Here is a 24321-nt window from a genome sequence, read left to right as displayed (position 1 = left end):
CTCTCTGTTCCCATCCCATCACAGGGGCCAACCTTAGCTACTGGCATTCACGGTCGTGTGACCCTCTCTAGATTCCTATAATCCTGTTTGCATTGCTCCTGGTGACATTTCCTATTTGGCTGGAGCTTCCAAGTGTGAAACTGACCCTTGCCTAGACAGACAGATAAATAGACAGACAGACAAGTAGGCAGGCAGACAAAGAGACAGACAGACAGGTAGACACATAGCTAGATCTGCAAAATGAAGGGGCTGACACATTCTCTTGGTTCTAACATTATATGCTTATTTTCCTCTATAGCTAACCTTTATGTTTCTCGAAGTTCTCAACCTGTGAGGTCACCACACCTTTGGGAGTCAAAACGTTTTCACAGGGGTTATGTATCCTATATCCTATGTATCAGATACTTACAATTCCTAACAGTAGCAAAATTACAGTTATAAAGTAGCAGCAAAATAATTTTATAGTTGGGGTTCACCACAACAGGAGGAACTGTACTAAAAGATCACAGTGTTAGGGAGGTTGAGAACCCCTGGCCTAGAGTGTATTGCCAGGCTCACATGGGCCTCTTGTACATGTAGTTTTCTATTTCTTCATAAGCAGTGGGCTTTTCCTACTAACATGGTATCAGAACACAGCTCAAAAATGAAGTCATGGGAGAATTCTGAGTGCTTGTGGAACACTCCAAAAGAACAAGACAAGAGTTTTGTGGCTATTCTTCAGAACACTGAATTGTTCTCGGAATGTGCTTCCATGCCTCTCCCCGGTGTACCAGTTAGGAGTTCGTTTACTTCAGATTATTCATTACAGCTGGTTATTTGTTTATAAGCCTTTATGGCAAAACAGGTTTTTGCCACGTGTGGCTTATCCTTGTAATTGTTCACATTACTCGTGTGATTCTTCTTAACCCTCCTAGTATAAACTATCTAATTCTCTGACTAAAGTTAGTTGTTGCATGAGACTCATTTTTAGGCTCCATTCTCCCAGGCTCCAACACCTTGAGGGTGGTAAACAACATGGTGAAAAAAAATTTTTTTTCCAGATAGGATGTTCCTGTATAGTTTGTATTCTCATCCCCATTCATCATAACTGGGCTATTTTCTGGAGGAAATTCAGTTAGGATATCAAATAGTGTAGTGAAAAGCAACTTAGCCTGCTTTGTGCTGCGTAATTTATAATGAATGGATGCTTGCTTAGTTCTTGAACCTGTTAAGTTTACTCTTAAGGTGCCATTAGCTAGTGAGGACCCCCTGCTGAGCCACCTCAAGAACACACTCTTTTATTACAGTATTAACCCTAGAATTACTGAGGACAACACTGGGGATGGCTTACATTGGGGTTCTCCACCTGAGTTTGGCAGGAAGCAAAAACATAACGTCCACTAGCCAAAAACCTTACGTGACAAACACATGTAGATCTGTGTAAGGACTGAAAATGTACTTCTGCCAAACCCGTCACGTTCTTCTGATGAAATCCGGCCTTTGAGAATTGTGGTTCTAGAAAATGAGCATGATTAGACAAATCTAGAAACATTTTATCTCTGGAAACAATGACACTTCTTCTACTGCGGGGCAAAGGTTGGTTGATCCCCTTGAAGGATGGTAGGCCCAGGAAGGGTAATTACCTCTCATTCCTGTAGACGGCACGTCCGACTCCCAGAAATGCAGTAACTAGAGCAGTCCTTGCTGTAGGATGTAGGTAGGGACCATCTCTGCTAACATGGCTGCTCTTTGTGAACTTTACTGTGTTAACGTGAGGTCAACTGCAGACAGAGGCTGGCTAAGAAGTGATAGGTTCATTTGGGCTAGTAAATCCACAGGATATGCTGTCTGTTGACATATGCTACAAAGATATTCGTATCCCTTTCTCTTTGGTTTAGCCCACCGAAACTGTTGTTTTTTTTCAGGGCGCTGAGAAGCCAACTCGTGTGTGTGTGTGTTTGTGTCATCAAACTCATGTCCTCCACAAAAGCAGACAATGCTCTTAACAGCTCTAACTTCAGACGCCGTTATTTCTGAAGGCACTTTGCCCTGTACTTATGGATGGGGTTGGGGAGGTGGGGAGGAGTAGTCCTTTCCCCTTCTGGCAAAAGGTCGAGCAAGCACATCCGGCCCCGACCTTTCGGGGGACTGTGCCAGCAAACCCAAGAAGCTGCTTGCTTTAATTAAAGCAGCTCCCAGCCCCGGCCCGCACTAGACCAGATCCTTCGAGCCCTTCCTCGCAGAGCATGCCGGGTCCGCGACCGCGCCATCCCCGCCGCACTTGGCAGTGACTGGCAAGCCGGATCTGGCCGCGCGGTCTGCACAGGACCAGAGCTCCGCGGAGCCCAGCAGCTGGCCCCAGGACTTCACGCCAAGCCAAGAGGGCGCGCGTCCCTCTGACCCGCGCGCCGGAAGTGACGTCACGCGCGGCGCACTCCCGCCTTGCCTTTCGTCGCCGTCCTGTGGCGGGAACCGAAGCACCCGGGGACGGCGGCGACTGTAAGTGTCGGTTCTGGGTGATCCCAGCCTGGGTGAAGGCTGGCGGGGACCGGGCTGTGTCCTTCGCCTCCGCGATGGTCACTGCGAACCGCGGCGCGGCGGGAGGCAGCCCGCAGCGGGAGGCGGCAGTCCAGCGAGGTGTAAAGAAACTGGCCTTTTCCCTGACAGTGACCGCGTAGTGTGTTTTCTCTGTGTGCAAGCTCAGAGCTACGTGTTTGAAGTCATTTACGTAATGCATTTGCTTTACGGAATCGGCTTTAGCTGCTTTCACCTTTCATGCGGTAACACGTACGCCAAATGTTGTGAAGTCATACGTGTCTAAGCATCGACTGTACAGCAGTGGGGGGAAAGAGAAGAACGTTGCCATCGTCGCTGAGAGTTATCAGAGAAACTGGTGATAGAGGAGAGGTGATGGTTTTGAAGCCCCTGAAAACAGCCTGGAAATGCGCTTATGTATTGGTAGTTAGGTTTTGTGTGAATCTTCACATTTTCTCATTTTGATTTCTTATTTTGAGTTTATCAGAACAGTAGATAGCAACACGCTTCTTCAAAGGCCTCACTTTTCCCTCCCTGCCCCCAAATCTCTGAAGACCAGCATTGGCTTTGCCAGTACAACTGGCCATAAAGAATAGTGAAGGTGATCTTAACACTCCTTGCTAAAGTGGAGGAGAGTAGTGCTTAGTGACTTGATCTTGGTCAGCTGTTTATATTTGTCCCAGAATTCCTAACCTATAGACAGATATAAGGCCTTTGAGGACTTTAGCTTCTCTTATTGTGAATCTGAATAGCCTCGTTCAGAGCATCCTAAACCATGAAGTGACACAGTTTATTCAGTCATTGTTGAATGCCTTTGCTCAAGGTTAGGTGTCCTTTCAAGGGGAACTTCCTCACAATGGTTTCTTTTTTTCTTTTTCTTTTGTCTTCCACCAGGAGAAGAAACCATGCAGGCTTTTCTGAAAGGTGCATCCGTCAGTACTAAGCCACAGTTGACCAAGGACAGGGGGACACCTGCCACTGCTGGAAGCAGTGGAGAAACCAAGAAAGTCAAACCGGTTCCTTGGGTAGAAAAATAGTAAGAACTACTTGTACTTTTGTTGAAATAACTAATAAGTTTTCTCTCTAATCAGTTCTAGTCGCTTTTTTTCCTAATGTAAGAGGGAACTTGCTGTGTTTTGATGCTGTCTTTGGCAGGGGAGTCACCTAAACATAAGTCATGGGACCTTGAACCTATACAGTAGCCTAGTTTAATTCTCTTATTTTTTTGGTTGTGAGCCTATCCTTTAATGGCTGAGCCATCTCTCAGCTCTAATTCTCTCTATTTTGTAGATGAGCTAAGATTTTTTAAAAGTGTACAGTTTTTGAGTTTTAGATACAGAAATGAAGAAAGCAATATTTGTATAAGGCTGGCTATAAACAGTTCTACTGAAATTTAGATTTTACCTTTTATTACTATGCAGTGAAAACTGTTGGTTTTTTTTTAAGATTTATTTATTTATTATTTATACAGCATTCTGCTTGCTCACCAGAAGACAATACCAGATCTTACTGTAGTAGATGGTTATGAGCCACCACATGGTTGCTGGGAATTGAACTCAGGATCTTTGAAAGAACAGCCAGTGCTTTTAACCTCTGAGCCAGCCCCAACTGTTGGGTTTTTTGTTTGTTTGTTTTTTAGCATAAAAAAAGTAAAGCACCGCTAAGTTGTCATCACCTAAATGATACTAGAAGTATTCATAACCATTAGCTAGATGTAGCTTCTGTGATTACCAAGGATTTTCAGGTTATTTATAAGCCAAACAAGACCTTCATGTGTTATTTTGCTGTTCTAATTTTATTGAGAAAATTAAATGTGTAACCCTTCTTGCCCTCAACTCATTCCATCCCCCAAAGCCAGTGCTTATATAGCAATCTAGATTTTGATCCTTCCTGTGCATTCTGGAGAGTAAAGGTGCGTGTGTGTGCTGTGGCCTGCATGTGGGAGTTGTCACCTTCCACCTTGCTGAGGCAGGGTCTGTTGTTTCTCTTGCTGTGCTGTAGTCCAGGCTAGCTGGCTTGTGAGCCTCCAGGCAATTCTCCCGCCCCTCCAATCTCACTGGAGGAGTGTTAGTATTACAGATTTGCACCACTAAATTTGACGCAGTTACGTGGGTTCTGTTGATCAGGTTCAGATCATCAGAGTTTGAAGGCTAGTACTTTGACCTGTTGGGCCATCTCCCTGACCCTAATCTAGCTTTTTTAATTTACTTATTATTAATGAGCTGGCCATTCTACATGCTAGGCAAACACTACCACTGAATGGGCTGTTGTGGCTCGCTATGCTATACTCCAGCCCGTAATCCTACATTTTTCCACATTTGTAAAATTCATTGTTGAAAAAGGAGGATGCATGCCATAGAAAGCGAGCCTCGACTCACATGTGTATTCCACGTATCTAACTTGAGTCTTCAAACTTGGGGGATAAGTGCCTTTGCCTGCTGAGTCACCTCACTGATGCAAAACTAGATTTATTTATTTATTTATTTATTTTTAATTAAAAAGTATGTGGGGAAGGGAGGAATCTAGATTTCCAGCTTCTCTGATCAGACATAGCTCTGGCTATGAGCTCTTTCGTGGTGCTCAGACTTGCACACTGCTCCTCCTCTGCAGAAGGCTTTACCTCATCATATATCTGTCATACAACCTTGGCAGTTTCATTGTTATCTGTCTAATCCTTGCAGGTTTTTGGATGAAATTCTGACTTTTATAGCGCGCGCGCGCACACACACACACACACACACACACACACACAACCATTCTTGCCCAGTATTAACCCGATTAAGGATCAAAGAATTTGGGGGGCTGCGTGGGTAGAGACTTGCTGTGTAAATCTGACAACATGAGTCTCTTCCCTGAACACCCCAGTGAAGAGAGAAGTGACCCCTGAAAGTTGTCCCCTTGCATCCTCTGTGTGCCTGTGACATACATATGTACACACACACACACTACAAATAGAAATTTTCAATTGTCTTTAGTTTATGAGTGTTTACTCTGTGTATATGCCTGTGTGCTCTGTGTGCACCCGGTGCCTTTAGAAGCCGGAAAAGAGATCCAATGCCATAGGACTAGAGTTTATAGATGGTTATGAGGTACCGTGTGGGTGCTGGGAACTGAACCTAGGTACTCTAGAAGAGCAGCGGGTTCTCTTAACTACTGAGCCAGCTTTGTAGCCCCTATAAAACTTTCTTAAAAAAAAAAAGAATGTTTTATTAATTTACTAAACAAAATCCTCAGACTTTGGAAGGACAACTTTGTTGTAGTTTCTCTTAAAATTACTAATTAGTGGCTGGACGTGGTAGCTCGCCCATTTAGTCGGAACACTGGAGAGGCAGAGGCAGGCAGACATCTGTGGTCCAGATAGGGCGTTCTATGCCAGCAAGAGCTACATAGTGAGGCCTTTTCTCAAAAAATAAAAATTACTAATAAATGACTTTAAGATAAAAGTTATTAGCAGGTCATGGTGGCACATACCTTTAATCCCAGCACTCAGGAGGCAGAGACTGGTGCATCTCGGAGTTCACGGCCAGCCTAGTCTACAGAGCAAGTTCCAGAACAGCCAGAACTACACAAAGAGAAACCCTGTCTCAGAGGGAAAGAAAGTGGTACTGACCCTTTAATGTATTAGCTGAGAATGTGTGTGTGTTACTTATTTTAAACCAAAGTAGTTGCCGGTTGTTAGAGTATTAAATAGTCCTTTATAGCCCAGGTTCATGAGCTCTTTTTGTTTTGTTTTTCAAGACAAGGTCTGACTGCGTATGTAGACTTGACTGGCCTAGAATGCACTATGTAAACTTGGTTGGCCTTGAACTCAGGAGATCCTGCCTCCCCCTTGCTGGGATTCTAAGTTTAGTCTTTATGGTATATAAAATTACATTTCTCTGCTTAATATTTTATCGTGCAGTACAGGTAGAAGGTAAAAATAATTTTATTCCATAGTATGTATTTGCTTAAGGTAAATACAAATGAAGTTTCTGCCTACTGCCATTTTTTAACTAATATGTGAGAGCTATCCTCATGTTATTGTAGCAGAAGGAACACTTGAGACTTTTCTGTGGCTGCCGCAGTATGCTAAATAACCTTCCTTCCCTCCATCTTCCAGTCGTCCAAAGTGTGTGGATGAAGTTGCTTTCCAGGAAGAAGTGGTTGCAGTGCTGAAAAAGTCTTTAGAAGGAGCTGATGTAAGTAGATGGTGTTTGGTGGCATTGGAAATTTGAAGTATTTAGTCACCTTTTCCTTTGTTCACCTTTTGTCCATATTAAATATTCGCAGTGGGTCTTTATTATTTATAAACCATAATTAGTTTGGCACATCTTCTGTGTAGTATTCACATAAAGGTATTCACTAAGAAAGGCTAAGACCCTTCCTCCATGAGCTTTGATTTATAAGAGGAAAGAGACCAAACAAGGAAACCAAGTAGACATAAGCATGGTACAAGTAATTACAGATATGTGCTATAAAAACAAGTCAGTTTTTTAAATATATATTGTTGGCTGGGTGTGGTGGCATGTGCCTTTAATTCCAGCACTCTGGAGGAAGAGGCCCGTCTGGTCTACATGGTAAATTCTAGGCCACTCACCGTGAGACCATGTCTAAAACGTGTGTAGGTCCTACTTTTTCAAGCACTACTTTATTTGTGGATTCCTTAAAGCCTATACCTCTCTTCCAACCCCCAACCCCGGGTAGGGGAGAAAGAAGGTTGGAAGGGAAAGGGGACATAGACCTCTTTACTTCTTCTGGATGGGTAGGGTCATAGGATTCTTTTCGGGGAAATACTTTCTGGATATCCTGACAAGTCTCAGTTGTCAGGGTATCCAGAAGTCCAGGTAACCAGAAAATGCAGCAAGCCAACCAACCAGCAAACGTAGTAATTAAGCAGCTGCCTTCTTCCTCAGGGCTATTGTATTTATATCCCTCAAAGCCCTCAGAATTTAACTAACTCCAGCTGTCAAAGACCATGCCCCTGAACGAGGCAATTATCAACTGTGGACAACCTAAAATCCCATACTTATAACAAAAAAACATGTCTGCATAGCATAACTGAGTTTTTAAGGAAATAAGAACTTCCATTACACGAGTGTATGCATGGGTGCATTTTTTTTTTAACCTAACTTTGAAAAAATAGAGCATTTGCTTCTTAGAGCACTACATTTCCTGCCATATATAGGATAAAATATCCTGGGTAACTTGTATTTTAAAATATCAGAGACAACATAAACCCATTTGAAGAATTAGGTTGGTTTTGCTTAGTTTTGTGACACTGAGTTTTATGTACTCTAAGCTACCTGTAAATTCCCAGCATAGTTGAGAATAACCTATTTCAGATCCTCCTGTCTCTACTTCCCAGATGGTGTGATTGCAAGCATCTAGCTGAGTAAGCAGTCGTAAATTGTATGTGAAGAAAGTGTCCCCATGCCATATGAGCTCAGTAAAGAAATCTGAAATGAGCGTGGGAAATAGTTTTTGCTTTGTCCTTAAATTGTTTCCTAAACCTGGCTGCCTTTAGAGATTTTTGGTTTGGGCTACCATTGTTCATTTCTGAAGTTATAATACAGGTTAAGGAGTATTGGTTTTCCAGAATGATTGGAACCAATCATTTTGGATAGATTTGGATTTTGTTTTTTCTGATTTTTGGAATATTTGCTCAGTTCGGCAACTTTGCATCTTTTTGATAAAATGTCTGATACAAACAAATTTAAAGGGAAAAGTTTGTTTTGTTATAGTTCAGAAGTTTTATTACCCATTACTATCACAGGTTGGGAAACATTTAAAACCCAAGCCCTAACATTTCCATAAATCCAAATTAAGTATATTTTGAGATGAAACTTCCCCAAATCAACACAGAATTCATTTATGTTTTTGTACCATCGAAAAGAAAGTTGTAAATATCGTATTTGTAGGCAGTTCTGGATTAGTATCACATCATTGTTGACTTTATTTTTCACCACTTCTTTTGTTTGTTTGCCTTTTTGTGACAGGATCTTTCTACCTGAATTAGAACTTAATGTACTATCGGGATACAGTGGCCTGAAATTCTAAGTGGAGACGAGAGGGTCAGAGTTCAAGGTTATTCACAATTACATATCAAGTTCAAGGGCATATTTAGAACTTTAAATAATATGATGCCACTTTTATTTTAAAAAAATCTTTTGACATATAAAAATTCTCTATTAGGAAAGTCATCACACCATTCCACAGAGTTGGGATTGTCAGTTTCATCTATTTGTGACAGCATCTTATCTACAAAAATTAAATTTTAATTTCCACAGCTCCCTAATCTCTTGTTCTATGGGCCACCCGGAACTGGCAAAACGTCCACAATTTTGGCAGCAGCTAGAGAACTCTTTGGGTAAGTTGAAGTTGGTTGGTATTTTAGGCTCTATTCGTTTGCTGAGAAGAGGCACATGACCAAAGCAACAATTATAAAAGAAAGCATTTAGTTGGAGCTTGCTTAACAGTTTCAGAAGTTCAATCTATTATCATCATGATCGGGCACCTACATGATGCTGGAGAAGTAGCTGAGCGCTAAGTCTAGATCTGTCAGCAGAGAGAGAGTGCCTAGGTCTGGCGTGGGCTTCTGAATCAAAGCCACCCTCCACATACTTCCTCCAACAAGGCCACACTTCCTTTTCAACTAGTTCCATTCCCTGATGAATAATCATTCAAATAAATGAGCCTGTGGACACCTTTTTGTTGTTGTTTTGTGGTTTTATTGGTTTTTCCAGACAGGGTTTCTCTGTGTGGCTCTGGCTGTCTTTTGAACTTCCTCTATAGACGAACCATGTTAGCCTCAAGTGTAGAGATTTGCCTGCCTCTGCTTCCCAAGTGCTGGGATTAAAGGCATGTGCCACCACAGCCTGGCTTGGGAACCATTCTTATTCAGACCACCACAGTTGGTCAGTTCTGTTTTTAGAGACTATACACCAGAGGCTGAAGAGATGGTTTAAGGGCTAAGAGAGCTTTCTGCTCTTCCAGAGGACCAGGGAGAGTTTGGGTCCCAGTACCCACATCTAGTGATTCACAAATGCCTGTAACTCCAGCTCCAGGGGATCCAACACCTTCTTCCCTCTGAGGGTACTTGAATACATGTGGCATACACTCAAAACAAGAATAAATAAAAATAAATCTTTAGAAGAAAGAAAAAGTGTTTAAGAGATGACTCAATGGAGCCGGCCACGGTGGTGTGTTTGTAATCCTGGCACATGGGGAGGCAAAATCATGGGAATCTCTTAAGTTCGAGGCCAGCCTGGTCAACAAAGCAAGTCCAGGACAGCCCAGGCAACACAGAAAAACCCTGTCTCAAAAAAAAAAAAAGCAACAATTTGGAAGGGGAGGGAGAAAAGTATAAGGAAAAACAATTTGGAAGGGAAGAAGTGTAAGGAAAAACTGTTTCAAGCCTGACATTTTGTATGAGAAGGCAGTCTTTGTTTCTCAAAGATTCAGGCTGAACCAGCCTTAGCCGAGTAATGGTAAGGAAATTCAGTATCATTTTATATATCTTTTATTATGTCCATTGCCAATCTTTGTACACACTGTAGCAGTCAGGAGGCTGAGGCCAGGAAGCATGAGTCCAATGCCAGCTTGGGCTATATGACAAGAACAGGTTTTTTTTTGGTTTTGAGACAGGCAGGGTTTCACTTTGTAGCTGTGGCTGTTAAGAACTCTCTGAAGACCAGGTTGGCCTTGAACTCACAAAGAGTTGCCTACTTTTGCCTCCCAAGTCCTGGCTAGGATTAAAGATGAGCACCACCACCACCACCACCACCTGACAGTAATATTTGTAAAGAATTTACTTTAATTGTAAATACCATACTTAGTTGTACATGTGACTTTTAAAATGTATATACACTGAGCTCCCTAAATGTTTAGGCCCATAGAAGAATATTAAGGATCGTATGCTAATAATGAAAAATACAGAATAAACTAAAACATTGACTTAGAGAGATGGCTGAACTTTATCAAAGGTATCAATGGGCCAGAATTCAGATCCCAGCCCCCACATCAGGTAGCTTGTATCAGTTTTAGGGGATCTAAGACACCTCTGGCCTCCATGGGCACAGATACCTAGGCATACGTGCATATATGCCAAGCATGGTGGGACATTCCTATAATCCCAGCAAAATAATCTCACATTTCAGCAAAGCCGTTCCCAAGTGAAAGAGTGAATGTGCACATTTGTCTGTACAGAGAAAGGACTAGAGAGAACTTTAAAGCAATTCTTTTCTGGAACATAATTTTATTTTTATTTCTCAAATCTCTATAGTGACATATTACTTTAAATATTCATTTAAAATTATTTATATGCCAGGTGTGATGTTGCAAGTCTATAAATCCTGCACTAAAAAGTAGAAACAAGAGAATTTCAAGTTTGAGCCACCTTGGCCTCATAGGGAGTTCTAATCTAGCCTGGCTATAAGAAGCTATCTTTTTTTAAAAAAGGTTTATATTTAGAGTTGGTGGCATAGCTCGGTAGGTAGTGTATTCACCTAGCATGCTCAAGGCCTGATCTCTTGCCATGTACAACCTACCAATTCATGGCTTAATCTCGTAATTCTATGGAAATAATTTAAAATGTGCTAAATTATACATTTATAAAACTTGATGTCTAACAATTAAAGAGTAAATTGCATAAGGAATACATTACTATGACTTTAGTAGAAAAGTATTATACAACTGAGAAATTAATGTAAATACTTGTTATATATTATATATATTATATATATATATATTTTTTTTTTTTTTTTGAGACAGGGTTTCACTGTATGTAGACTAGGCTGCCCTTAAACTCACAGAGATCCCAGATCTGCTTGCCTTTGCCTCCCAAGCATTGGGATTAAAGGTGTTAGCCACCATACCTGGTTTCTAGGCTTTGCTTTTAGCCAAAATGTTAAATGCGTAGCTCTACAAAGAAAGAACAGGTGTGATACGGCTGTGCCTTCTGTTTCGCTCGCCAGGTGGGCCCTCCAGTAAGACAGTATCGCCACCTGGTCTACTTAGTGCTGTATGTTTCATAATGGTTTTCATTTTTAAATAGGCCTGAACTCTTTCGATTAAGAGTTCTCGAGTTAAATGCATCTGATGAACGTGGAATACAAGTAATCCGCGAGAAAGTGAAGAATTTTGCTCAATTAACTGTGTCAGGAAGTCGTTCAGAGTAAGTAACTTGCTTTCTCCTCACCAAAATACAGTTCATTGTATTTGCTTTAAGTGTAGACTGTGGTTTGAATTTGGCCTCCAGTAAAGTATTGGAAATTTAAACTGCAAGTTCACAAGTGGATGCTATTTAGAGGTCAGGGAGGGGGTGGGAAATAACTTGGTGAGAAGTTGTGAGGGTTAGTTATTCAGTCTGGTCATGTGATTGATTTTATAGGGGTTTGACCAGTAAATCCTCAACAAATAAAATGTCACCATCTTGGGTTTCCCAACTTCTAGAACTGTGAGAAATAGATTTCATTTCTTTAAATTACCGGTCTCAGATACTGTGATATAACAACACAAACTAGACCAAGACAAAATGTACACTGACAGTGGAAAGTGCTTACACCTCGAGTGAGGGGGAGAGTGGAAGGGAGCTGTTGATGCAGCCCTGCCTGCATGGTCCTAATGCTACTGCAGTCTGGCCTTGCTCTGAAAGCCAAATCCCTCCCCTGCACACTCTGTTGGCTCTGAAGCTGGTTCTGCTGCTCTCTGGGTGGCTAGTGGACATGGCCCTTCCCTCCCTTTGTTATTAAGTAGAAGACGTTGGTGTCAGCCAGAGCCCCACATAGTGGCTTTTATATATCAGTAACAGCCTGGCAGCATGAAGACTGAGAAGTAGTTTCCTGGGTATCATAAAATGACCCTGGAAAAGAAAAATGCTATAGGGAATAAAAATGAAGCAAAATCAATGTACAGAAAAGAACCCACAAAATTGTAATAAATGTTTACAAACCATGTGTCTGGAAAAAGACTTCTATTCAGAATATGTAATTTAAAACTCAATAAAAATACATCTACAGTGCTGGAGAGATAGCTCAACGATTAAGAGCACTGTCTGCTCTTCCAGAGGTCCTGAGTTCAATTCCCAGCAACCACATGGTGGCTCACAACCATCTATACCCTCTACTGCCCTCTTCTGGCCTGCAGGTGCACGTGCAAATAGAGCACTAATATGCGTAAAATAAATAAAAATATTAAAAAATATATATATACAGCTACAAAAAGGGCAAAGACCATAGACATTTCTCAACTACTACCATGGCTGAAATTTAAAAAGAAGATAACAAACACTTGTTAGGCAAAACATTGTAAATATTGATTACTGTAATATAAAATAGTACAGTTTTGGAAAACAGTTTGTCAGCTTCTTTAAAGATTAAGCATAATTGGGCTTCATTAAGGTGGCCAACAGTGAAGAAGCCAGCTTCACAGACCTGCAACCTGAGTCTAATCCCTGGACTATAAAAGAGGGAGAGAGAAAAGGTTGTACTTTGACCTCAAGAGGAATGCTGTATACACACACACTGTTTGGTTTGTTTGGTGTTTTGTTTTGTTTTGTTTTGTTTTTCTTAATTTTTTATTTTTATTAATTATAGTTTATTCACTTTGTGTCCTAGCAATAGCCTCCTCCTCCATCCCCTCCCAATCCCATCCTCCCTCCCTCTTCTCCTATGCCCCTTTCCCAGTCCAATGATAGGGGTGGTCCTCTTCCTCTTCCATCTGACCCTAGTCTATCAGGTCTCATCAGGACTGGCTTCTTTGTCTTCCTTTGTGGACTGGTAAGGCTGCTCCCCTCAAGTGGAGGTGATCAAAGAGCCACCCCATGAGTTCATGTCAGAGATGGTTCCTGTTCCTATTATTGGGGAACCCTCTTGAACACTGAGCTGCCATGGGCTACTCTGTGCAAGGTTCTAAGTTATCTCCTGGTTTGGTTTTTTTTTTTTAAGACAGGGTTTCTCTGTATAACCTCAGCTGTCCTGGACAAAGCCGAGGCTTTGTAGACCAGGCATTGAACTCAGAGATCTGCCTGCCTCTGCCTCCATGCCTGCCTATACACACATTTTTTCAAAGATAGAGAATTAGCACATGACCCAAAAATTCCATTCCTGTTATGCATGCCTAAAAGGTGAAAATTTGATTGCCTAAAATGTGTATACAACATTCATAATTGTTTTTGGTAGTCAATATACCAAAACATACCAAACTGGTTAGTGGGTAAATAAAATATGAAACACTCATCTATTTGCCAATAAAAAAATCTATTTGGTACATGCTGTTGTGTAGATTAACCTTGAAAATACACTAAGAACCCAGTGATAGAACTTCCAGAACAGGCAAAGCTTAGGAGACAGGAAATCAACTAGTGATTGGAGCTGGGAGTCCTGATACACAGCTGCTTTGAGGTGAAAAAGAGTCTAAAAATAGACTTGATGGTGGCTTTACAGTTCTTGAATACAGTTCCTCCCCACCCCTATATTAGTTTACTATGGTTAACTGTGTTTTTAAAATGACTGACGGAGAATTTCAGAAGTTTTTGTTTTAAATTGCATACCATTCGTTCAGTAGCTTGGAGAAGCGATGTCATTTTGACCTGTCTAGCACATAAGTCATTTGTCTGAGTGTCCACCCTGAACTGTTGGAGAGTGAGAGGTGTTACTCCCCTTTCTCTCCCTAACCCTAAAGCACAAGAATAGTAATGTTATTGTTATTTAATTTCACTGTATCATTTTATAAACAATATAGAGATGACTCAGAGGGAGAAGTACTTGGCATGCAAGCCTGAGTTTGTTCTCCAGAGCCCATGTAATGGTGGAAAGAGAACCATCTCTAGGGTTGCCCTATTATTTCCATGGAGTGCTGTGGCATGCATGCACCTTCCCAACACACACACACCAGTAGAATTCTAAAGGAGACTAGTTATGTACGACCAAGAGTTTATAAGGTATGGGTTACCATACACTAAAAGATATATACTGTGCTTGTGCACTATAAATAGGAGAACTATGTTTTCTATGTGTATTGTGCAAAGGTACTCATCAGCGTTCAACTTCTTTGTTTCTGATGTAGTGGGAAGCCATGTCCTCCCTTTAAGATTGTAATTTTGGATGAAGCAGATTCTATGACCTCAGCTGCTCAGGCAGCTTTAAGACGTACCATGGAAAAAGAATCAAAAACCACCAGATTCTGCCTCATCTGTAACTATGTCAGTCGGTATGTATAAGCCCCGAAGACAATAAGCAGCCTTCTTTAAATTGACACATTAATGTTACATATTTATGGGGCACCAGGTGATATGTCTATACCACATTTATGTAATCAAGGTCACTGACCTATCTTTCACCTTGGATTTCCTCTTTCTGTGCTACTTTAAGATATACCATCATGATTGTTTTCAATCTTTTTCAGCATAATTGAACCCCTCACTTCCAGATGTTCAAAATTCCGCTTCAAGCCTCTGTCAGATAAGATTCAACACAAGCGATTACTAGATATTGCTGAGAAGGAAAATGTCAAAATTGGCAATGAGGTAATTACTAATTGTTATAATAGTCCCTTTTATGAATCTTAAAAAGATCCAAGTTAATGCTGATTGCTTAAACTCTTAGGTGAGCAACAGTTGAAACAAGATTCCACACATTATTTTGAATTCTATAATCAGGGTCGATAGGACATTTTTAGTATCCTAAAGCGTAGATTATCTAGATTGGTTGTTTTTTGACAAGGTTTACTCTGTATAGCTGTAACTGTTCTGAACTCTTTGTATACCAGACTGGCCTGCCCCCTAATATTGACATTTTGGACAGATGCTATCTCCATGAACCCTCTACACCCACCCACACAAACAGGGTGTTTTGCTTATGTAGGTCAGAGGTTCACTCCTTAACACTGGGTTCTGGGAACTCAATTGAGTTTGTGTGACAAGCACCTTTACCTGGTGAAACATCTGGCCAGCCCAATTTTCTTGCAAATTCTCTCTTCAGGAAATAGCCTGTCTTGTTAAAGTATCAGAAGGAGATTTACGGAAAGCTATTACGTTCCTTCAAAGTGCTACTCGACTTACAGGTGGAAAGGAAGTCACGGAAGATGTGATCACAGACATTGCTGGGGTTAAGTACACTAGTTACTTGTTAACTTTCCTGGCTCTTGCTGGCCTTCAAGCTAGCGACCTTGTCCTGATTATTATCTATTAACCCAGGTAATACCAGGTACGGCCATTGATGGAGTATTCACCGCATGTCACAGTGGCTCTTTCGACAAACTAGAAGCTGTGGTAAAGGTAATGCTGGTCAGTCCTGCTCTTGGGAGACAAAGACCTGGATCTCTATTAGTATGAGGCCAATCTGGTAGACCGGGCGAAGGCTAGTTCTAAGACAGCTAGGGCTGTCTCAACCAAAGAAAAATTATAATGGAGAAAAAAAGAGCCAGAGCCCAGGGAGGAGAACAGAAAGGTGGTTGGAGCCGAGTCACCATGGGTAGAACAGACCCCACCCCGTATTAGATGCTCATCACCCATGGACGACAGACACAGGTTATTAAACTAAAACTGGGTCTGTTGCAGGACCTAATAAATGAAGGACATGCAGCTACTCAACTTGTCAATCAACTTCATGATGCAATTGTAGAGAATGAAAGCCTTTCTGATAAACAAAAGTCCATTATTACAGAAAAACTTGCTGTAAGTATTGCACACACAAAAAAAATTACCCTTTGTGGTAGAGACCTACCAGCCTCTGACCCAAATCCTAATTTTTTTCCTTTATAGGAAGTGGATAAGTGCTTAGCAGACGGTGCAGATGAACACCTGCAGTTGATGAGCCTTTGTGCAACTGTGATGCAGCAGCTTACTCAGAATTGAAGACACTGAATCTTTTGTATATAAAATTACCAAACCAGCTTTGAATAAATGACCAGATGGCGTGTAAAGTGAATATACAATTTTATTTAACATTCAAACTTCATTAAGACATGTGCAATATGGCAATTTTACTGGGGGTTTAACCCTACCTAGGATGATTGCTTGCTGAGGCCTAGCAACAGGGTCCAGTTCACACTTAGCACTAATTATTTTATTGAATAAATACAATACCAACAAAATGCATTCAAATTCTAAAAAAAAAAATCACTTTTAAAGGCCTTTCTAATCAGGCTAATGACAAACACAATAAAGGCAGATATGCTAGTTTAACATAATTGGCTGATTTTATACAGCACTTATATCTTTTAGTCCACAAGTATATTATTAAATGATAGAGAACATCTAATACAACCATTTCTACATAACTAGTAAATGAATTTCTAAGAAAAAAAGATTTTACAGACCCCATCTTTTATACCCACCCCCAACAGTCTAACTCTAAAGAGGATGAAGCCAATGCCTTTCCTCACAAGAGCTCAGGACTAAAGTCGCTTTGCTATCAGAATCTGTATTTGTGATCCGTTATGAGCATTGAGACAAGATTCAAATATTCTCAAAGAAGCACAATGCACGTTGTGATCGCCTAGTCAGCAACAGCGAGCACTGCATTCAAAACTATCTCATCCCAGGAATTAAATAAGGTCAGCCACATTCATGGGCATTTCCTCCACTGTAGTATTGTAGAAAGTCTCAATGTCACGAAGAATCCTCTTGTCTTCTTCAGTAACAAAGTTTATAGCCACACCTTTCCTCCCAAATCGACCCCCTCTGCCAATTCTGTGTAAGAAAGAAAAGAAAACAGCAGTCAGGAAGTTGCTTTAGTATTATTTAAAACTACTGAACATGACGATCCACTTGTTAACCATCAGCTGCTGCTTACTTATCAGGGTTATAGTTCGTGCTATAGTGGAGCACTAGCTGCTAAGACCAGTATCCAGGTGGAAAAAACATCTTCCTTTGCAGTTAGTGCCAAAAGATTTCAAGGCTTGTCTGGCTGCAAAATGAGATAGGCGCCTTGAGCATTATAATAAAGCAGATGACAGTATTGTGTTTGGGGTGAAATTAAAGCCCATACCAAAGTGGGCCAGCCAGGAGCAGTTGTCAGCCTGGGACAAATGTAAACACCAGGGATAAAAGAAAAGTTATAAAATCCATTTCGACGCACTTCTGGAACTGTAAAACTGTAAATACAAATGCTGCAAGGTTAACTATTTTCTAAAACTTACTTTTTCCAGTGGGAAAACAAGTATTTGGTATGGTAACCCAAACTTATCACTGCTTTTTGCTCAGCTTCTTTTCACACGTTATACTCAAATTACTCAAACGTGTTACCTCCAAAACAACTCTACCTTCCTACACTAGAAGTACCAGACAATACAAACCATCTAATGCTCCCTATCAGAAATGCTAACATACAAAATGCCTTGGGCTGGAACAACTTAAAATATCAAATAATCATGACAAAAGAAAATCAAATATAAATACCGACTCGCTCTTTATTCAAACAGTGTGCTGTTTCGCTTATGATTCCACGTCCTAAATTACGTCAACGCCGTTTCTGAGTGCCATCTCGTCATCAACTGCCGCTATCGACTCCTGTATTTTTTAAAAAGTCTTTTTTTACATCATATAACAAGGTACAATTCAATTTATTTAGGGATAAAAGCCACTATAACTAAACCAGGGAATCACTCAAAAATGCTACCAGCAACACCAAGAAAATCCCAACTATACAGACTCGATCACCAAGAAAAAGAAGCACATGGCCACAAGAAAATCACTAATAAGGCTCAAACATAAGCTAAGACCAAAAATAATCTAAAGCAACCTATTCTGCACGTATGTTCACAACCTTAGCCACATTACAAGTTTTCCCACTTTGTTCTGACCAATGTTCCCAAATAGAATTTAATTAGACCTTGGTAAGTTACTATGCCTTTTTACTGCAATCTATACCCTCATTTGCCATTACCTTATATACAAAACACCGTAGAAAAAGTTTGAATTTACTTCTCCAATACAAATATTGGAGATACTTTCTTCTCACCTGTGAATATAGTTTTCACGATTGGTAGGTAGATCATAGTTTATAACCAAGGACACTTGTTGCACATCAATTCCACGAGCCTGAAATAGAAGAGGTTGTTAAATATTCTAGCTCAATGAAATGTGCATCCCTATCATCAATGTAGGCCACAAGATAGTAATGAACCATACTAGGTGGTATAGCCCACTGTGGAGTGTGGTCTTACTCATTCTGCCAAATAGCAGGAGATGGTTAAGGTTATTTTAAAAAAACCTTCCCCTCAAAAATCTAGCTTTTGGTATTTTGGGGAGGAAAAAAAGAAAAGACTTACCAACAAGTCAGTAGTGATCAGAACACGGCTTGACCCTGATCTGAATTCCCTCATGATGACATCTCTTTCCTTCTGGTCCATGTCACCATGCTGCAAATACAACAACCCTTTATTCAAGAACCTCTAATTCAGGTATACATGTTACTTCTATCATGTATGAGACCAAGCGTCCCTGGCTGCTACATGTCTAGCAGACAGGTATAGTTAAGAAACAATTGCTTTAAGCAGGGGGAACGACAACACAGCACTGAGCAGCCATACTGTAGTTAAATCCTGCTTAATGGACAGCATTAGCATTACTAAATCCAACTCTTACCAGAGCAGAAACTGTGAAGTCCCTGGCATGCATTTTCTCAGTGAGCCAGTCCACCTTGCGCCTTGTATTGAGAAAAATAACCGCTTGTGTGATAGTCAAAGTCTCATATAAGTCACAGAGTGTGTCCAACTTCCACTCCTAGAGTAAACAAAGTCAAGTCAAACAAAATTTCCATCTTAAAAAATTGTTTCCTCATGTGTTGGTGAGCCCTCAGTAATAAAAATTATTTTCATTGCTACTTCATAATTTTGCTGTTATGAATCATAAGCATCTGAATAAGTGAGCCCAGGTCACAATCTACAGGTTGAGAACTGCTGGTCTAAAGGCTTATTGCACCAAATCTTATGACAAAGGACACTGGACATTAAGAAAGAGGTCCACCCCTGTCTTCAGGATCCAGTGCAAGTTACTTTTCTTCTTGTGTGTACTCTGCTATCATTATTACAAAAACCAAGATAAAATCCTGGTTTCTGCAATTTTAGCACAGTGCTTATACAAGAAGGTGAAAAAAAATTACATTTAACAATGAGAAAAATTACCTCTCGCTCAACATTTATATAAAATTGTTTGATTCCTTCAAGGGTCAATTCTTCCTTCTTCACCAGAATTCGAATTGGATCTCTCATGAATTTCTTGGTCACTTCTAACACATCAGTTGGCATTGTGGCAGAAAGCAACACAACCTTTTAAGAAAGAAATGTTTTGTTTTTATATACATATTTTGTAAACCTCAGCTAATACTACAGAACCAAAAATGTTTGAAACCAAGCGTCTCTGCCATACTATGGTAAAGCTAGGCAGAGATAGTAATGTGTCAAATGCTTTCAGCAGGGGGAACGACAATAAAACACTTCAGTTATATTGTAACTGTACCTGCATTGAAACCAAACCCCAAATGAGTAGAAAATCTTACCTGAATGCTTGTATTTAACTTTTGGAAAATCTCATATATTTGATCCTTAAACCCTCGGCTCAACATTTCATCTGCTTCATCCAAAACAAACATTTTGATCCATTTTGGAGCTGTTAAAAAAAGAAAATCATACTGCATCTCTAAGTTCTTGTAACCGCTTTTGATAGTAATAAAGAAGGACCTTAAGGAATACTTACAAAGGTATCTTCTGTTTAGCATGTCAAACACTCTCCCTGGAGTGCCAACTACAATGTGAGGGGCTTCAGCCTGCAACTTCTGCATTTCATTTCTAACATTTGTTCCTCCAATGCAGGCATGACAAGTTGCTCCCATATAATCTCCAAGAGCCAAAATTACCTTTTGGATCTAAAAGGTAAAAATCCTAGTTACCATCTTGTAAAACTCTAAGGTCAAAGACTAAGCTCCAAGGCATAATTGTACTATATTGTATGCCAATAGCTTTTATGCATGCATAGCAGAAAACTTAAATTCCAAGCTAAAATTCACTACTTATTCTCCTTTGTCTTCCAACTTGGGACCCTGCTGTTTCAAGCACCAACTGGGGAACTAGAGTATAAAAAAAAAAACTACATTCTTCACTGAGTAGGGCATAGAATGAAATATATTCTCTGAAGCCAGATGTTAATTTTTCCCATGGCCGTATAATCTTGACCTGAATAAAGCACACAGCTTTATTAGGAAGTACTACTTCAAAGCCAATAGAGCAGTGCTTTGAAAACATAGCATGCAACAGATGCATCACAAACTACTGAGACAGTCAAATACTTAACATGTCACTGCAGTTTTCATGTTGCACAACTGCATTCCAAGTTTTAAAATGGGTACAGATCTAATCCACCCTTTGAAAAACCTATGGGTTAACTGCTGAGGCACAATCCCTAAAAGCTATACCTACAATACCCGTTTCCTGCTTAGCTTTCAACCAAAAACTCCCTTCATGCATGAACAAAATGGGGGCTGATAGGACTAGGACAATTTATATGGTTTTAATTTAAATTGTTCACAGTTGTGAAACCTGAAACCTATGCAACACGCAAGCAGTTTTTTGAACTACACTATCAATACCTGTTGAGCCAGTTCTCTGGTGGGGGCCAATACTAGTGCTTGGGTCTCCTTGAACTCAATCTCCAACTGTTGCAGGATGGAAATAGCAAATGTGGCTGTCTTGCCAGTACCTGACTGAGCTTGAGCAATCACATCATACCCTAAAAAAAGTAGGATACATATTTACCGATCCCACACCAAATTGTCACTTCTACTATACACCATGTATTCCAGTTGGAACATTAAGTTATGCCCAAGTAAGTGATCAGCATAGAGTATTCTCTTCATTTCAGGTCAGTCCCGAAAGATGATTGCCATCATTTCACTTTTAAGGAATACAAACAGGTGCTAGTACATCCCCAAAAGTTACTTTCCCTCCTATGGTCCACATATATGTAAGAACACTTATCTAAATGTCAATTTTGAGTTTTACCTTTAATACAAGGGATAATAGCTCTCTGCTGAATAGCTGAAGGCTTCTCAAAACCATAAGCATAGATGCCTCGAAGAAGAGACTCCTTTAAATTCATATCATCAAAGTTATCAACAATTTCATTCCAGTTGCTCTGCAAGTTAATAAGACGACGATGAGTAAAATGAAAATTATTTGCCTTCCCAATCCTTTAATGTCCACACCCATGTCTTACCTCGATGACACCATCGGGGTCCATTCCCTCTGGGCCGCCATGTTCTCTGCTGACAAGAACACTGCAGTTAGACAACCTTGTTTGCTCCTTTCCAAACCACTAGCAGACCCTTCCCCACCCCGTTCAGTACCCTCCGTGGACATATACCTTTACTGAGAATACCCCAAGAAGGGTGGCACTCCGGGTAAGCACCACTCCCTTCCCCAATGGCTGAGGATTTGGCCTCCTTGCGTGGAAGCCCTTTTAGTGCCCTAGGAGCAGGCCCTCCCGTTTGGGAAGCGGATCTCTCGCGAGTGCTCCGCGCGCCGAGCTCCGCCCCTAACTCTGCGCAAGGCGGCGTGATTGACGCCGAGAGGCCCAGGCAGGACCATGCCAACGGTCCCGTCGCCCCGTTTACGGTCCAGGGCTGATGGTCCTCCGGCCGTCCCATCTCCCACCTCGACAGGACCCCTAAAAACACCAGTCCGCGCCGCCGGCCGAAAATAAAAGCTCCGGGACCCCGTTTCCCTGTCCTAATCAGACTGCGCCATGGCCCCGTTTGCCCCGTCCCGCACGGGGAGGGGCAGCGGCCAGGATGTCACAATGTCTCCTAAGAAGGGCATCCCCAACACTCCGTTCTCCTACCCGTCCTGTCTCCCCACCACCCGGAGTCCCACCATCATGGAAGCTTCTCGAAGGACACAAGGGGGCTGTGTGTGCCCTACAGGAAAAGCCCGCACGCCTCCAGGTGTGGGCGCCGAGCGGCCCACCTCAAGCGCGGGTCCCAGTGACCTCCCCTACAGGCCGCGGGCCGCCCCGGGAGCGCCGTACCTGTTGTAATCCGCGGAGCCACCAGACATGATCCGAAAACCCACTCAGCGCTCGACTGAAAAGACAGGCGGACGGCGCCGCCCGTTTTTTATAGGCTCGCGGCCGGATCCCGTTTTTCCGCGGAGGAATTTTCTTACCGCCGCCCGGGAGCCACAAGACTGCGCTCCTAGAGCGTGCTACCGCAGGTGAAATCCTAAGGGAGGCGACGACAAAATTCACATTTCATTATGGCCTGGCGTAACAGCGTTCCCGGGGATCGCACGAATCGGGTGCGGGGCTGGGACTCTTTGCTCTCGGCGGAAGAATATTGCAGCAGCGCGACCGCGCGCCGCGCTCCTCGGCCGCCCTGCTCCTACGGGGTTTCCGCGGCCCTGCCGCAGAGGCCGGCGGAGCCGGGGGGCGCCTAGGGCGGAAGCCGGTGGCGCTGTTCGCTGGCGGGCGGCGTCTCCGGGACGCAGCTCCGGGCTGCCCGCACGTCAGCGTCGCCTGCGGGCCGGCCCGCCTGCGTTCCGCGCCGGAGCGGGATCGGGTTACTCCGCCCGTTCTCCCCGCTGCTTAGCGTGACAGTGAGGGCGACCTCGGCGTTTCGCCCAGCCATTTAGATAGCCATTAGGATCTGGACCGTGTGGAAACCCCTGCCCCGGAAAATGTCGGCCACCCAGCACCTCCGAGGAAACCCGGGTCGCGGTTACGTTTTGTAAGACGAGGGGCAAAATGTATAGTAACACGTTAACAGATGGTCCCGGAATGGCCATTTCGAGTATCGTGTCCTTGTGGTTTGCCTTTAGCTCTGGTTTAAAAAGAAATAATGCTTAATAATAACAGGTGAGAGAAACGATCGGTAGAATCATTACTAACTTTTGCAAAGGACCTGTCGTTTCTTTGTGACACAGAAATTTAAATGGGTGCTCCTGACTTCAGCCCTTAGCACTTCATGGATTGATTGCCTCTTTTGGTAAAACAAGACAAAAGCAACTATTTTAATCGCTTAACGTTGCCTTCTTGAAATTGAGAGCAATACAGTTCTTATTGCCCGTAATAAACCTGGCATGGCTGCTTAAGTCCAGATATTTCTAGTCAGTCACAACTCAGGCCCCTTGCTAAAGAAAATGGAAGATATTTAATCATTGAATTTTAAGACATAACTCTCATCGCTGTTCAGAATAGCATCATGAACACTCAATTTTTTTTTCTCATTAATTTAAAAGACCAACACCAAAGGCTGATTTACCAGAGAGGGGAAAAGTTCAATTTTCTACTTTAAAGAAAATATTTGGCCCTAAGTAGCATTCTTTTTTTTTTTTTTTTTTATGATTACATTGTATTTGTTTATTGAGCCTGCACCTCGGCGCCTGTGGAAGTCAGAGGGCAACCCTTGAAAGTTGGTTCTTCTCCTACCTCGTGGATCCCACAAGTGGGTCATGGGGATGGAATTCAGGTTATCAGGCCTTACGACCAGCACTGACCCACCTTGCCAGCCCTAGATACCATCCTTATTCAAAAATAAAACGTTTAATTATTGTGTCAGAAACTGTTACAAAATCAAGATGACACAATAGAGGCCGGGCTAGAGCAGGCCTTTCAACCCAGCACTCCGGAAGCGGAGGCCCGGGGATCCGGACAAGTCTTATTGGTTCCAGGCCAGCAAGGGCTGTATGATGAAACCTGCCTCAAGGGAGGGGAGAGGTGTGTGACCAAATGGACAGGCCATCGTGTATATAGTCTCATTCAGAGTCGCTTTAAAAAAAAAAAAATTTTTTTAAATATGCCTGATATAAGAAATGCGGGAAAGTACTAAACCAAAAATG

At 41.9% G+C, this 24321-nt stretch overlaps 2 protein-coding genes and 5 non-coding genes across 13 annotated transcripts; 1 reads left to right on the top strand and 6 right to left on the bottom strand.

Annotated features, from left to right (window-relative positions):
* Positions 1-2159: 2159 nt before the first annotated feature.
* Positions 2160-16647, top strand: Rfc4 (replication factor C subunit 4). Its single transcript, XM_021636146.2, has 11 exons — positions 2160-2478; positions 3409-3550; positions 6614-6692; positions 8781-8860; positions 11546-11665; positions 14557-14700; positions 14896-15016; positions 15471-15596; positions 15686-15766; positions 16049-16165; positions 16253-16647. Exons 2-11 carry the CDS (start codon positions 3420-3422, stop codon positions 16343-16345), a joined length of 1092 nt encoding a protein of 363 aa, XP_021491821.1. The 5' UTR covers positions 2160-2478; positions 3409-3419; the 3' UTR covers positions 16346-16647.
* On the bottom strand, positions 16410-22868 carry Eif4a2 (eukaryotic translation initiation factor 4A2). 7 transcript variants are annotated; one of them, XR_002476380.2, is made up of 12 exons: positions 22514-22868; positions 21704-21749; positions 21490-21622; positions 21078-21217; positions 20189-20357; positions 19992-20101; positions 19618-19761; positions 19079-19216; positions 18763-18852; positions 18453-18532; positions 17891-18001; positions 17098-17182 (listed from the first exon to the last, which is right to left on the bottom strand). XR_002476380.2 is itself a non-coding variant. In XM_021636142.2 (11 exons), exons 1-11 carry the CDS (start codon positions 22540-22542, stop codon positions 17038-17040), a joined length of 1227 nt encoding a protein of 408 aa, XP_021491817.1. In that variant the 5' UTR covers positions 22543-22868; the 3' UTR covers positions 16410-17037. The 7 variants fall into 7 exon arrangements, 4 of the variants coding, with proteins under 4 accessions (XP_021491817.1, XP_021491818.1, XP_021491819.1 ...); XR_002476378.2 differs by having other exon boundaries at positions 21704-21752; positions 22514-22688; XR_002476379.2 differs by having other exon boundaries at positions 17895-18001; positions 21704-21752; positions 22514-22688.
* Positions 18591-18733, bottom strand: LOC132648817 (small nucleolar RNA SNORA4). The gene has a single exon (XR_009587220.1). It is a non-coding gene; the product is annotated as a small nucleolar RNA SNORA4 (small nucleolar RNA).
* Positions 18915-19041, bottom strand: LOC132648812 (small nucleolar RNA SNORA63). Its single transcript, XR_009587215.1, has one exon. It is a non-coding gene; the product is annotated as a small nucleolar RNA SNORA63 (small nucleolar RNA).
* On the bottom strand, positions 19404-19582 carry LOC132648874 (small nucleolar RNA SNORA81). The gene has a single exon (XR_009587260.1). It is a non-coding gene; the product is annotated as a small nucleolar RNA SNORA81 (small nucleolar RNA).
* On the bottom strand, positions 19833-19957 carry LOC132648813 (small nucleolar RNA SNORA63). The gene has a single exon (XR_009587216.1). It is a non-coding gene; the product is annotated as a small nucleolar RNA SNORA63 (small nucleolar RNA).
* On the bottom strand, positions 21316-21384 carry LOC132648875 (small nucleolar RNA SNORD2). The gene has a single exon (XR_009587261.1). It is a non-coding gene; the product is annotated as a small nucleolar RNA SNORD2 (small nucleolar RNA).
* Positions 22869-24321: the final 1453 nt, after the last annotated feature.

This window comes from Meriones unguiculatus, chromosome 17 (genome assembly GCF_030254825.1).
Source record: "Meriones unguiculatus strain TT.TT164.6M chromosome 17, Bangor_MerUng_6.1, whole genome shotgun sequence".
Taxonomy (NCBI): domain Eukaryota; kingdom Metazoa; phylum Chordata; class Mammalia; order Rodentia; family Muridae; genus Meriones; species Meriones unguiculatus.
Note: the sequence above shows the minus strand (reverse complement) of the source record. Positions and strands in the feature narration are given on the sequence as shown.